The sequence below is a fragment of the Larus michahellis genome, chromosome 14 (assembly GCF_964199755.1).
Source record: "Larus michahellis chromosome 14, bLarMic1.1, whole genome shotgun sequence".
In the NCBI taxonomy this organism is placed as follows: Eukaryota; Metazoa; Chordata; class Aves; order Charadriiformes; family Laridae; genus Larus; species Larus michahellis.
The window spans coordinates 13,063,858-13,078,340 of NC_133909.1; the positions used below are offsets into that span (position 1 = coordinate 13,063,858).

A 14,483-nucleotide genomic window follows, 5' to 3' on the forward strand; every position below is an offset into this window, starting at 1 on the left:
AAACTTGGAGCTGGGGGGGGGGGAGGGGGGGGGAACGGGGGACGGGACGCGGAGGGGGGGGAACGGACGCGCAGTGCGCAGGCGCGGTGCCGACGGCCGCCGCGCAGCCGCTTGGGGGCTGTAGTCCCGCCCGCCGGCCCCTTCCTGCAGGGGGGGGCCGCGGGGCTGCGCGCCCGCGGAGGCGGGGGGAAGGCTGCGCGGGAAAAGGTGTGGGGGGGGCAGCGCCCGCGGAGGATGCGGGAGGGTGGGGGAGTGAAACGGCTGCGGAGGATGCGCGGAGGGAAGGAGCGCCTGCGGAGGATGCGCGGAAAGAGGCGGGGGGGGTGTGGGGAGGCAGCGCCCGCGGAGGCTGCGCGGGATTGGGGGCGGGGGTGGGGGAACGCCTGCGGAGGCTGCGCGGGGGGAAGGAGTGTCTGCGGAAGCTGCGCGGAAAGGAGGGGGGGAACACCCGCGGAGGCTGCGCGGGAAGGATGGAGCAGCGCCCGCGGAGGCTGCGCGGGAAGGGAGAGGAGAAGAGTCCGCGGAGATGCGCGGGAAGGAAGAGAGCGCCCGGGGAGGCGCGCAAATAGCGCGCAAACAGCCAGAGCGCCGCGGATGTGCCTTTCCCCGGCATCGCGCGCCTGCGGTTCCGGGTGTTCCGCACTGCTGGCCTGGGGGGGTTTCCCCCAAACTGCTGGGGCTGCGAGGGAGAAATGCCCCTGCCTTCCTCATCCCTGCCTTCCTCATCCCTGCCTTCCTCATCCCTGCCTGCATCCCTGCCTGCGCGCTGTGCGGTTTTGCGGTGCGGGAGGCGGGTGCGGTGGCTGCTGGATGTCATCCTCCTCCTCCTCCTGTTACTGGGTGCGGGGGGAAGGTGGCAGCCACCCAGAGCTGGCACCTGAGGCTCCCTGGGGAGCAGGGAACAGCTCTGGGGCTCGGAGGTGTCCAGGAGGGGAACGTGATGGGATGGCGGGATGGACACATCCAAGGGAGCGTGGGAGCGTTGCCCATGGGGGTCTGCGTGTGGTCACCCCATCGTCCCCTCCATGCGCCGGGGTGCAGCTGGTGCTGCCCAGAAGAGCCTCTGCCACCCGTCACCCCGCGCCTGGTGTGGGGAGACCTGTCACTGTGTTCTGGTGCACCACGGTGAAAACGAGAGAGATCGGGGAGGCGAAATAACAGCGGAAAGAGAACAAAAGACGCGCTCCGTCTGGTTTCCATTGGGTTTAGATTCTAAGGATCCATCAGAGAGGAACCTCTTGCTTTTGTGCCCGTAGGATGCCGGGGGCGTTATCCATTCTGCACAGCGCGGTGGTGCCCGGCTTAACCACGGCTCTCGGCCACCTTACGTAACGTTAATAATTTCTTAATCTTGTTTTTTTTTTTTCTTTTCCCCTTGCAGGCAAAGCAGATGAAGCGAATTTATCCTGAGTCAGAAGCGGAGTGTTTTCAGAGGGGGTCAGATCAGCCCCTGTGGGTTGACGCAGGTTTCCCATGGGAAGAGCCGGTGGAGCCGATGCGGTGACGTCCCCCTGAGATGGGGACACTGTCCGGGTCAGTAACCCGGCTGTGCGCTGGGCTGTGCTAGGTGGGGACCCCCTTCTGTCCATGGGGACCCTCTTCTGTCCGTAGGAACCCCCATGTCGGGAAAAGCCCCTAAGGACAAGGAAAGGTAGGCCTTCCTAAAGCAGCGCTCTACATTAAATACGTGTTTCACTATAGGAACACTGGAAGACTAAAAAAAAGTAAATAACTAAGCCCTGAGAAAGACGTGATTTTAAAACATTTACAGTTAAATTAGTGCCAAGGATGTCTGTTTACACCCCAGCAAAATACCCAATTTTATCCAAAGGTATAAAATCCAGTGGAGAGCGCAGCTGGGGTTGCAGGGAGCGCCTCCGCTCCTCACGTCCTTTTTCTTTGGGCTGAAAAACCTCTATTGTGGCTGATTTTTACGCTGTGCCCTCGCACCGCTGCGTTTCCCAGCCGGCCCCGTGTAGCTCGGCTCGCCCTGATTTTGCCATTTTTAGGGCTAAAGTCTGAAGGAAGCTGTAACCCTCGATTAGGGATCTCTTTGGAAAACTTTCTGCTGTTGGGAGCGATTGTTTGGGGTGAGGGAAACGCGCTGCTCTGCGTGGTCCTCCCTGCCAAACTTGCAGCTAGAGCAAAGCCTTACAGCAATAAATCCCCAAAATGAAAGGTTTACGATGGAAATGCTGACAAGCCCTTAACTAACGCATTACAAATGGCAGCGGTACAATTCAGTAGCTATAAGCTAAATTAGCGGCAGCACGGGCAGCCTTCGAGGATTGCCGGAGCGAGCCGGCCTTGTCTCCGTGAAGACTTTTCTGGGTCGAACTTGCGCGCAGGTGCAAAATGCGGGATGCCGCTTTGGTTTTTCATGAAGTTTTTTGGACGACAGTTGGAAGAACATCCATCAGGTGAGAACAGGAGCTTGGTCGTTTTAAGGCAGTTTTTTTCCTACAGAGGATGGAGTCCTTGTTTTCTGCAGTTTCCCAGAGCGCTGGCCGCATCCCAGGTGCTCCAGGATGTCCCCATCGCATGCATGGGCTGGAACACCTGCCCAACAAAAGTAAATTTTAATCATTTTTTGGTGCTTTCCCTATTCCCCACCCTCCCTAAAGGTGTGCGGGGATCTGGGATCCCGCTGCTTTCCTCAGAATTGGGGCACCCTGGTTCAGCGCCCTGCTGATGCCGAGGGGAATTTTCACCTGGCTCGAAGGAGCCGAGGCCGAGTCAGGGATCTGCCGAGGCTTGTCCGGTGCCGTGCGCTGCGCGGCGGCTCGCCTGTGCGGGGATGGAGGGGGTGTGAGGTTCGGCCGCGCGGGTGAGTCTCGGCAGGCTGCCGTGGGACCGGGCTGGGGGGAGCGAGAGCCAGCGCTGTGTCCCCAGGGATGCTCTGGTGGCGGGGGAATGAGGGATGCAGCCTTCCCCGGTGCCCGTGGGATGCCCTGAGCCGTCGGTGAGTGACACGGCATCAGTACGAGTGGGCTTCCACGGACGGTGCATCGCGGTTACCATCGGCATTGAGCCAAGTGGTACCAAGACTTTATTATCTTTATTGTTCACCATTGCTCCAGCACACTGCCTGGCCTTCAAGCTCAGTATTTAGTTTTCCCTGGGCAGATCTTTTTACTTTTAAAGTCTAAATTCTGCAGGGAAGGTGACCAGCTCTCCTTTGCCCAAGGTAGGAATCGCCCCGCTCCACTCCGGTGAGAGGCTCCAGTCCCATCTCTGCTGTCCAGACCCTCTCCTCCTGCTGTCAGCAGCAGAAAAAGGACGTTTTATCTTCTGAGGACTTATTAAGTCATTTTTTTTTAACATGGTGAGAGTTGCTGGTTTTGTTTACAGTAAAACACTTGCGATTTGCCGTGCGGCGATTAGTCCAGGAGAGCAGATGCTGAAGCAGAACAGAAAAATCGGGTCTTGAATGGTTCCGTACCTAAAGGCTGCGGTGCCCGCAGGGACCGGCGGGGGGTCTTGTGCGGGCCTGGGTCTCCCAATGCATAGAATTAAATTCTCTGGGAACAGCACTTTAATCATTTTGTGTCAAAAAGCGGTGCCGTGTCGTGTGCATCCCTGCGCAATGGCTTTTTAAGGACTGAATTCCCAAATTATGGGTGGCCGTGAAATACAGCGGCAATTGCAAAGTGCCTGGGGAGAGAGCAGCTGGGAGGGAAGGGGGTTCCTGCTGGGGGGGAACCCGTGGGGCTGAACCCAGAGGTCTGATTCCTACATCTGGGTCTGGCCATAACTTTTTCTCTAGTACTGACTCCGTACAGTCGTTTGAATTTTATACGTGTTACGGTTTGTTTTTTCCTCCTTCCAGCTTATGCTCCTTCATTGCTAAGAAACGAAATTGCTGCAGAGAAATTGGACAAACCCCCGTGGTTTCAGGGCGCTCCTGAAAAAAAATCTCCTCCCCGCGTTTGTAAACAAGAGGTTTGCGCCGAAATATGTATTTCTTCTAGACGCGACTTCGTTTCCAGCGTTCGCTTTGATCGGGGCCGCTTGGAAGGCGAGCCCTGCCTTGTGCTGGGTTTGTCCAGCAAAAATACAATCGGAGGCTTCGGTTTCAGTGTTTGTGCGAACGATCGCCGGTGGATCATCTAGAGGCCAAAAATGAATCCCGGCGCCCTGGCCACAAACACCCGCGAGCTGGAGGGGCGCAGCTTCGCAGAGCCCCCTCCCGCCTCGCTGTTGCGTGGGCGCTGGCAGCGTTTCTTTATACAGTTCAATTTCTTACGCCTCGGTGGCGAGGGCTGGGTTTTCCCCCGGTTCTTATCCCTTCACTAAGAATTCTTTAGAAAATGCAGATGCTGGTCCTGTGTGGTTTGCAACAGTTCTGAGCACAGATGGTGTGAAACAAGCAAAACTGGTGTCCAAAGCACCTCTGGTCCCTCCTTGTACACCCCTGAACACTGAGACCAGGTTTTTGGGCTCGAATCACAGTTTTCCCAGCGTGTCACGCGGTGGGAAGGTGCCGTAGCAATTGCTCTGAAGCTGTTGTGTATTTTGGATGACAACCCTGCGCAGGGACGGACAGAAGTCACGGTGCCTGGGAAGCGGGATCTTCCAAAAACAATACGCTTCGCCAACAAAGGGCTCGAGAGGAGCTGGGGGAGCCGACTTCCACGGGGCAGGAGATGGGACGGGCTCCAGCAGGACCTCTGCAGAAGCACCCAGTGGCTATTTCGGTTTCCTCTGCTTCCAGTTCGTGTTTTTGTTGGATTATGCTGCTTCCAGCCATCGCCTCCCTCCACAGGAATGGGAGCTGTGGAGAAGGAAGGATGTTGTAGGGCAAGTGTCGCGAGGGTTTGGCTTGGTCTGTCCTGTGAGAGAGCGTAACGATGGCTTTTAGAGACAACAGGCAAGATGATGATATTTTCAAGGGTGATCGTATCCCTCGGACATGAAATTTCCCATCCTTTTTTAGCTGAGGGCAGCCCCCATAGAGCAGAGGAGGCTGCATGTGGACAGGCGAATTCCAGTCATTTCCCTAACGCTCCCGAGGTACGGTGGCCTCCCACTACCAAGCTGGAAATGAAAAACAGTAGGAATAAGCCCGCTAAAGGCTCTGCCTGCTGCGGGGCTGGCGGCCGAGGCAGGGCTGTCTGCTGCAGAAGATGAAGAAGAAACTGTAGGAAGTTCTCCAAGACAAGAGGGACCAGCTGGAAAAAGGGATGCTCCCGAGGGGACGTCTGGGGAAGGAGCTTGAAGAAAAGCCAAGGCAAAGGCTGGGTGCAGATGCTGGGGAGGAGAACGCGGCTTGACGAGAGAGGAGGTGAGAAACAATGAGCCGTCCTGAGCACGAGCCACTTCTGGGAGCAGAGACCATCTGCTCCTCGCCGGCCTGAATGGTGCTGAGCGATATCCTGCATTCCTTTGTTCCCCGCTTTAGAGGGAATTGCAGGCTGCCAGCATTTAAAGCCAAGCGCAGTTCCTGCGAGCTCAGCCAGGGCTTACCTTTTGTCTGAATTTCCTCCGTCTCCTTCTCCTCGAGCGTTTTCTCTTGCAGCCATTAGCTCGCAGCACGTTTTTCCACCTCGGATCTTGAGTAGGTGGATGGATGAAAAGCCCAGGAGGACGTTGCTGTCGGCAGAAGTTAAACAAACTGCGCTGCCCCGGTGCCCTTGGTAAAGTCTCTCTTTGTGGCTTTTGCCAGATAGCTGGGGAATGCGGAGAGGAGAAAACGACCCAAGAAGTACACGCAGCTCATAAAAGTGGCAGAGGCCAATAAATAAAAACTGCTTTCAACTTCGTAACCTAAGTAATAATAAGGTCTTAGAGCCGTAAACCCGGCCAGATAATAATAACGGGTTGAGCGTGCTCTTCCAGGAGGGGCGAGGGCGATGCGTGTGTCTGCTAACCTAAAGAGAGAGAGGTGGAGGGTGAGAGCCATGGCAGGCAAGAGCCGGATAGGATTATTTATAATTTTTTTTTAATATGAGGTTAATGCACAGATGAACTAAAGCAGCCTCGTACCTCTGGAAATCATTTTCTTGGGGAAAAGGTGTTTTTATACAGTGTATCTTACATTGCCTGTCCCTCCTCCTGAGACTTGCAGCCAGCAGAGGATGGCAGGCGCACTCTTGGGGCTTTTGTCTTTTGTAAAAAAGCCTGAAATTTTACCAGATACATTTTTCCACGGTCACTTTTTTTGCCGTGTTGCTGTGCGGAGATGTCCATGCTGGAGACATGCCCTGCCTGCCGAAAGCCCCCGTCAGAGGTCCCGCTCCTCGGTCACGCGTTGGGGTTGGCGTGGGGGAGGCAGAGCTGAGTGTTGTGGTGGCTGGTTTTGATACTACAAATATTTTTTTTTCCTTTTTCCCTGTTTGAATTTCCTCCTGTCTGCACTCTGTGTGTGTATATGCATGTATATAATAGGTTCTCTGCTTGCTTCGGTGAAGTAATGGACCAAAATGCATCCTTCAGGCATCTTGTGAGCGCTCAGTTCCATCTTCAGTCCCAGCGCTTTTGTGCAGTGCAGGGTTTGCAGGGCTCCGGGCCCTTCCCTCCCGTGTCCGTCCCCAGCCCGACGCTGTGCCACGGGCTCCGTGCTCACAGCCCTGCCACTGCTCCGCTCCGCTGGGCGGGGAGCTGGGGGGTTAAACATCTTTTGGGGTCATATCCATCACCTTCGGTCTCCGTGGGGGTCAGATTTGCGGGTCACTCGCCAGGCGTCATTTGCATGCCCGGCGGCGTGGGTTGGCTTCATCCCAAAGGTGGGAGCAACAAAGTAAATTCAGACTCCTTGAAATTCTGCCCATCCACCAATTCCCGAGCCCTTTCCTAAGGCTGAGTAAAGCACCGCACCGGGAGCTGAGGGAGCGTTTGAACTCGTGGAACCATTTGGGTTGGAAAAGACCGTTAAGGTCATCGAATGACCCCTTCAAGGTTCCTCTAAATCAGGGCGCCTTTAAGCTGCGTTAAATAGACACCCGCCAGCCAGGCTCCGCTTGGGGGGGATTCTCCCCGCTGCCCAGGCGGGACTGGGGACAGGACCCCGATGTGCCAGGAGCCACCAGCCCGGTGGCACGGCTCGGTGGCAGCCGCCGGGTTGCTGTTGGCTGGCTGGAGGTGTAGGCACAACCTTTGGTCCGGCGGGTGGCAGTCCCCGCGAGTCACCTGCCCCGCGTCCCTCGCTGCCTGGCTTACGTAGGCATTTAGGGTGGGTTTTTTTTCACCTTGTGGCACTTCTCTGTACTTTGGACTTTGTTTCTCGCTGGTTTTCCCTGACTTCTTCATTCCACTGATTTTTTTTTATCAGCAAAATGCGTCGCAGGCTCATTCAAGGACATTGTTAAGGGTTCAACCGTAAATGTCTCATTGCTCTGGACCCCCCCTGGATGCAGAGCTGTGCCTGCAGGTGTTCCTGCACCGGGATGTTCCGCAGGAGCGGGGCCGCAGCGGTGTCCCTGTCCCACAGGGGGCTGAGCATCCTGGGGGGGTCCGAGGGCTTCCCTTTGCTGCCAGACTGGAGCTGCCTCCGAGCTCTGCGGGGTGGGGATGGTCTCTGTCGCTGGGGGTGTACAACCAGCACCACGTCAGTGTTTTTGTCGAGGTGCTTTATTAAACCTTTTTATTATATTTATGTAGCTCCCAGGGCAATGTGATCCGGAGTTAATTACTGGTTTTCTTTGTGAATGCATCTGAAGAGCCTGCGGTAGTCTTTTGCCCTCCTGTTTGACATGATACAAATTTGGATGGCTCAGGGTAAACATCGGTGTCTGGGGGCGGGGGGGGACTCGGGCACTGGAGGCGAGGCCATGAGCCCCGTGTTGCTTTGGGGGGCTTCCCCCCTGCGCGGCGGCTCCGTCGGCAGAAGCCCTGCCTCGGATGTGGGCACACAATGATTTTGTGGGTATGGATGCAATTCTACACGGCGTCCTGACCCGCCTGGGATGTGGTGGGACACCGCCTGGAAACTCCTGCTCCGGGGGGAGCAAGGGGAGGAGAAGCCCAGAAGCTGATGCCTTACAGCAGCCAGGGAGAAGGAGGAGGAGGAGGAGGAGGAATCCACTGCAGAAATGTTCTCAAACATGGTTGAATGAGGTTGAGCCGCTCCAAAAGTGAGATTCTGAGAAAAGCAGTGCTAAATAAGGACGGGCAGCGGCCTCTGAAGGGATATTTTTATTGGGCCGGCAGCAGGAAGCGTAATTTTCTTTAGATGACACGTGTATCTAGAGTGCGCTGTAATACAAAGGCGGCCGGCACGGCGCTTTTTTAGAATGGGAAATTATATTTCATAATCCGTACAGCAAAATTCACTGGGAAGGGAACGCGGCTGGTGGTGGGCAAGTGTTTGGTGGCTGCTGGACCGGGGGATGCTGCCGGGGTGGTGTCGACGGACAATACCTGTTGTCTGCCATGTCCCCACCAGCGATGGCACGTTTGCCCCCTCTGAACTCTGCTGATTTAAAATAAGCGGTTTGGGGTTTTTTTTTTTTCCATGAGGACTAGGTGTCATTCATGGCCAGAATGAATACGTGTTTGTACTGACGTGGCTGTAATTACAGTATTCTATACGTATCGCGTGCAATGTATATATTATCCTCGTACCCTTGGCACTGCAGCTGTTAAGTGTCTCTTGATGCTTCAGTTAGGAAAGTTGGGTTTTGCGGAGGTTTCTAACTTCCCGTAGAAGTCTATTCTGGGCTGAAACTCTCCGTGCCAAGTCTTGGGCCAAGATTGAAATTTCTTTTCATGAAATTTTATTTTGAGGCAGTTTGAATGTCGTGGATAAAGGCACGGGGTAAAATTTGTGTCTCGCCATAGGCAAATCCGGCTCCTAAAGAACTTGCGTTCTGCATAACCATTTATGAAGGGGCGAAATGCTGCCGTTCCCGACAGCGGGTTTAACCCCTTTTCTTTCCACGCCGGTATAAAATGCGCTTGGTGTGTGTCCGTGCTTGGTTATCGTGCCCTGCCTCTGCCCGTCGGGGGAGTTTTGGGTGGCAAAGGCTTTGGCGGTGGCAGAGCAGCCTTCGCCGCCGGGTGCAGCTGCAGACTTTGAGCAGTTAATGCTGAGGGAAGTTGTTGGGTTTCGCACGGTTTATTTTAGTCTCCTTCCAGCTCCCAGAAGGAGACGGGCCTCTGAATCAGGTGCTCTGAATTACTTTCAAAGGGCTGCCCTGGCAGAGAATCTGGGCTCTAGTGTTAGATGATGCAAATGCGTCATCTATATACAGGTTTATTGATGCAAACATATAATTTCCGATAAATGTGGAGTATATCTCCTCTTTAAAGCCTGTTCTGTCTTATTACAAGCTCCAGAGGGCGGAGTAATTGCTTACAGACAGAGCTACCTGATTTCTGAGAACGACTTTAACTGTTGGTGGCAACTTGTCTGATTAATTAAACCTAAAAAAATTCCAGGCAACCTGTTTTTTTTTTAAAAAAAAAAAAGCTTTAGTTATTTTTGGTCTGTGTGAAGCCAGCGGAGGTGAGGTGAGCTGGGGAGCAGGGATGGTTTCCGCTTGGTCCGTGCGGTGCCAGGCGCCCCCGATGCTGCTCACGAGGGACGGTGCCGGTCCTGCCGCGCAGCCGGACGGGACTCACCGGGATGGACAGAATCATAGAATGGCTTGGGCTGGAAGGGACCTCTGAAGCCCATCTAGTCCGACCCCCTGCAGTCAGCAGGGACATCTGCAACTCGATCAGGTTGCTCAGAGCCTCATCCAGCCTTGAATGTCTCCAGGGATGGGGCCTCCACCCCCTCTCTGGGCAACCTGGGCCAGTGTCTCGCCACCCTCAGTGGAAAGAGCTTCCTCCTAATGTCTGATCTAAACCTGCCCTGCTCCAGTTTAAACCATTGGCCCTCGTCCTATGGCTCCATGTCCTTGCAAACAGCCCCTCCCCAGCTTTCCTGGAGCCCCTTCAGGGACTGGAAGGGGCTGGAAGGTCTCCCCAGAGCCTTCTCTTCTCCAGGCTGAACCCCCCCAGCTCTCTCAGCCTGTCCCCACAGCAGAGTGGCTCCAGCCCTTGGATCATCTCCGTGGCCTCCTCTGGCCCCGCTCCAGCAGGTCCGTGTCCTTCTTGTGCTGAGGGCTCCAGAGCTGGATGCGGTACTGCAGGGGGGGTCTCCCCCGAGCAGAGCAGAGGGGGAGAATGCCCTCTCCGGATCTGCTGGCCACACTTCTTTGGATGCAGCTTTGGGCTGAGGGACTCTCCGCATCCCACTGGAGCTCTGCAGCCACAGTGGCACATGCAGAATGGCGCTTCTTCCCTGCCAGACTGCGGATGGCCGTGTCTTCCACTTTCTTTTGGAAGGATGTCCTTGCAGAAGGATTTCTTTGAAAAGGAAAGTTGTGCGCAGGCGCTCACCTAAGGAATGCAGTGAACAGGATATTATGGAAACAGCAGTTCCATGCACGGCAGTGGTAACGCACTAACCCATCGTGTTTCAGAAAGGAAATGGGATTAACTGAATTTCCTTTCTTCAAGTAGGCAGTGACTCAGCCTTTCATGTAAAAAGAAAAAAAAAAAAAAGAAACGTGGGCATTAAAATTGCAAAGGACCATTTCCAAATCGTTGGATAGCATCCCTGCTCATCCTGCAAACCCCGCCGCGCCTCGGTGTGGAAGGGAGCGAGGGGGAGATGCCCCCGGCAGGGCAGGCTCTATTTCTTGCAACCCAATACGGGAGGTTGTGCCCATCCTTCCTCATGCTGGGCTGACAGGGCAGAGCAAGTTCAGCATCGAGATAACAAATAAATGGCCAGAGCTGCCACATTGTCCTTGAATTTCAGTCTTGAATTTCAGGGCCCTTCTCTCCCCTGTGGCGTTCACGCTGCGGCACAGAGCGCACCTGCTCCGGTTGCTCCTCAGGGGCAGCAGAGGGTTTGCAAAGAGCCCGGGAACGCCGGAATGACTTTGTCCAGCGATGCAGAAGCTTCAGGTGAGACAAGCAGCTGCTCTTTCACTGCTGCGCTTTTCATCAAAGCTTTGCAGAGTCCTTTGAGAACTGGAAGACTGCCGCATAAACTGCTCAGATTCAAACGCGGATAAAACCAAGTCATTTTACGTTTTCCTTTGGATTTCCCATCTGCGTTATTAACTGACCGGAGTCCCCCTCCTGTCCCGTTTCGTGTGAGCGTTTAGATGCATTTTCCTCCGGCACACGGCTGGCCCGGGCGCTGGCAGTGCCTCCTCGGCTCAGACGCTCTCCCAGCCCCGCGCACGTCGCTGCCGCAGGGGACGTCGTGCGGCCACAACCTCCGGGCTCCTTACGCCGAGAGTCCTCGGCACACTCATCCTTCCACATCTAAGAGCACCTTTGCTTTCCAGAAAGCGGAAATAAAAAAAAAAAAGAAATGGCATTTATAGTGTAAATCATAGATGTTCTCGGGCAGAGGTGTTCTCACCCTACTCCTCCTGCATCCAAATGGGTGGCTCAGCTCCTCGGAGGTCACGATTGTCTCCAAGCCGAGCGCCAGCGCCAGGTTTTCCGCCCCCTGCCCGCAGCCTGTGTTCTCCCTGCCAAGGGTCTGCATTCAAGGACCACTCCTGTCTTTCCCCGAGGGATTGTTATCAGAGACCGTGCCGGGCAGAGCCAAATTACAGAGGAAAATCCCAGTTCCTCATTGTGTCCCGCTTCTCTTTGGAGGCAGCGTTTCCCGAGCTCCCAGCGCTTCAGCGGAGCGCGGGCAGGGAGAACAAAAGCCCAGTAAACGGGCTTGTGCCTTTTCTCAGAGCAGCCCTGCGGAAAAGGGCCTGGGGGCGCTGGTGGATGAAAAACCGGGCATGAGCCAACAGTGTGCGCTCGCAGCCCAGAAGGCCAATGGCATCCTGGGCTGCATCCAAAGAAGTGTGGCCAGCAGATCCGGAGAGGGCATTCTCCCCCTCTGCTCCGCTCTGGGGAGACCCCCCCCCCTGCAGTACCGCATCCAGCCCTGGAGCCCTCAGCACAAGAGGGACACGGAGCTGTTGGAGCGGGGCCAGAGGAAGCCACGGAGATGCTGGGAGGGCTGGAGCCCCTCTGCTGTGGGGACAGGCTGAGAGAGCTGGGGGGGTTCAGCCTGGAGAAGAGAAGGCTCCGGGGAGACCTTCCAGCCCCTTCCAGTCCCTGAAGGGGCTCCAGGAAAGCTGGGGAGGGGCTGTTTGCAAGGGCATGGAGCCGTAGGACGAGGGACAACGGTTTAAACTGGAGCAGGGCAGGTTTAGATCAGACATTAGGAGGAAGCTCTTTCCACTGAGGGTGGTGAGACACTGGCCCAGGTTGCCCAGAGAGGTGCTGTGCCACTGCCTGGGTGCCGTCGCTTAGACCTTTATTCCAGTTAAACAGATGAAGTTGCTTTCTTTCTCTTTCAAGATTTTTGCTCAGAAGCGGAAGTTGGAGAGGTTTCGGGTGCCCGCTGCTGGCGGTAGGCAGTGCCCATCCCCACCTCAGATGCAGGCTCCTTCTGGCCTCGAACAAATGAAATCACCCTTGGCTTTCTCTATCTCTGCATGGAGAGTGTGTTTAGGGCACTCGAGTGTACAGGGCTGCTGTAAAAATTAATTAGGTAATGGTTTTAGTGTGCTTTGAAGATGGAAAGCATTGCAGTCCTTCGGGTGATGATTACCCTCCGGAGGCTCTCTCCCCGTTCTGGGGGTGGGTTTGACTCTGGGGCTGATGCTGCCGCGTGTGGCCGGTGCCTCCGTGGCCGCAGCAGCCCCCAGTTCGGCGGGTGTCTCACCCACCTGACCGCACGCCCTGTCCTGGGTGATGGCATCTCCCCGTATGACATACCTCAGGGGTCTGGAGCACCCAGGTGAGACACCGCGTCCATCCTTTGCGCAAACCATTCGCTTTTCCTCGCCGTGAGCTGCCCCAAGGGGGGTTCTCGCTGCAGCCCCCGACCTCTGAGCTGCCCTGGAAGGACCAGGCTCGAGGCGAGAACCCGCTTACGGAGGGTGAAATACCCTGGAGGTTGTTTAAAATAGAACCCTGAACTCCAAGGAGTTCAAAACTTGGCAGGTAGCACATGAACAGGAGTGGTTAAAACTTTTGAAAGTATAAACAGAGACCACAACAAACATCAAAGTGACCAGAAGAATTCAGCCCCAGACGGGCTTCTATTCTATTTAATGCTAGATGGATGAAGATAAGAAGTTTTGGGTTTTTTTTATTGAAGCTCAAGTTATGCCATTGTGTTTACTCAGTGTTCATTAGGCAAAACTAAGGGGCATTATTTAATTAGAGTACTTTTATCTTTGTTAAGGTGGAAACTAATGAAAAAAATAAAGTTTCCAGTTAAAGCAAGCCTTTTTTTTCTTTTTTTTTTTCCTCTGAAGGAAATGCTAGCGTAAAGCTTGGGTGGGATTCGATCGTTTGCTGGATGTGAGGCATCTGAAGGAGCCTGGGCCCACCGCTGCTGGCTGCACCGCTCTCGGGGGGCACCTGGTGGAAACAACCCCCTCCCCAAAACCTGCCCCCGCAGCCTCGCTGTGCTGGCCCAGGGGGGGTTCTGCAGCGACGGGTGCGCTGCGCCTAACGAGAGCCCTGGCGCTGGGGCCGGGGCTCGGCCCCGGGGTATTTCCCATCGTCGCCGCAGGTGAAGGGGTGAACGCAGAGGCTTCTGCGTGGCCGTGAGAACTGCGCGTGCAACCCCCGCTTTCCACGTAATGTTGTGCTCCGAGCCCCTTTTTCCGGCTGCTGACGCAGTCTCCTGACCTCAGTTTTCCAGGTGAAAGCGTTGAGTCCGTACAGCGGTTACAGGGCCGCGCATCAGCTCCTGCACGAACCTGACTGGGGTGGGGAACGTCACACACTGCTCCCCCCAGCCCACCCCGCTCCCCACGGTTAGCCCAGGGCTTCCAGGAGCCGTGCGGTTCCTTCCCGTGTCTCCGCAGCAGGACTCGGGATGCTCGGCGGCACCCCTGGGTTTCATCCTCAGCCCAGCTCTTTCCCAGCAGCTGGCGGGAGCGGGGGGACGTCGAGAAACACGAGCACGTCAGATTGCGCTGGGGGCAATTAAGATCTCGGTGATTTCGATCACATCCCACTTGTCAGGAAAAGGCTGGGCACCAGACTAAGGCGAAGGGCCCGTCCGGAGGGGACGGGAACACTCGCCAGAGGGGGAATAACTTGGTGGGAAACATCAGGCAGCGTCGAACCACCGAGGAAGGGACCCAAGACACGTAAATGACGGGAAACCAGCGTTTGTATTCAAGGCAGCATTTTCAACACTTTAATTATATTTTGGGTAATGCAATAAAACAGTGGCGACCTTCTGGGTGCAGGCGGGAACCAGCGGCTCTGTGTGTATCCAGGCGGCTCCCGCTTCCAACCCTTTTCCTCTGCTCCCCAGAGAGGCCGTGATGGGAGGGGGGTGGGAAGGGGGGGTGTCCTGGGGAGTCGGAGGGGGCACCGGGAACAAGGGGTACCCAGGAGTGGGGAGGATCCTAGGGAGTGGGGGGGTCCCCGGCAGTGGGGAGGGTCTCGGGACTGGGGGGTCCCTGGGAATGGGGGGTCCATGGGAGTTGGGGAGTGTCCCATGG

General features: G+C 55.7%; 1 protein-coding gene across 2 annotated transcripts in view; it reads left to right on the forward strand.

Moving 5' to 3' along the window:
• Positions 1-1,514: 1,514 nt before the first annotated feature.
• The window catches only part of ABCA5 (ATP binding cassette subfamily A member 5), a 49,959-nt gene continuing 36,990 nt past the window's right edge, over positions 1,515-14,483 (forward strand). Inside the window, exon 1 of one of the 2 annotated variants that reach the window (XM_074607878.1) lies at positions 1,515-1,533. Coding sequence is in view for 1 of the 2 variants with exons in the window: in XM_074607879.1 (XP_074463980.1) it covers positions 2,363-2,420 (58 nt within the window). In the remaining variant the exon portion in view is untranslated. Of the gene's footprint in view, positions 1,534-2,347; positions 2,421-14,483 lie in introns of those variants that run through there. The other variant, XM_074607879.1, reaches the window with a different exon arrangement.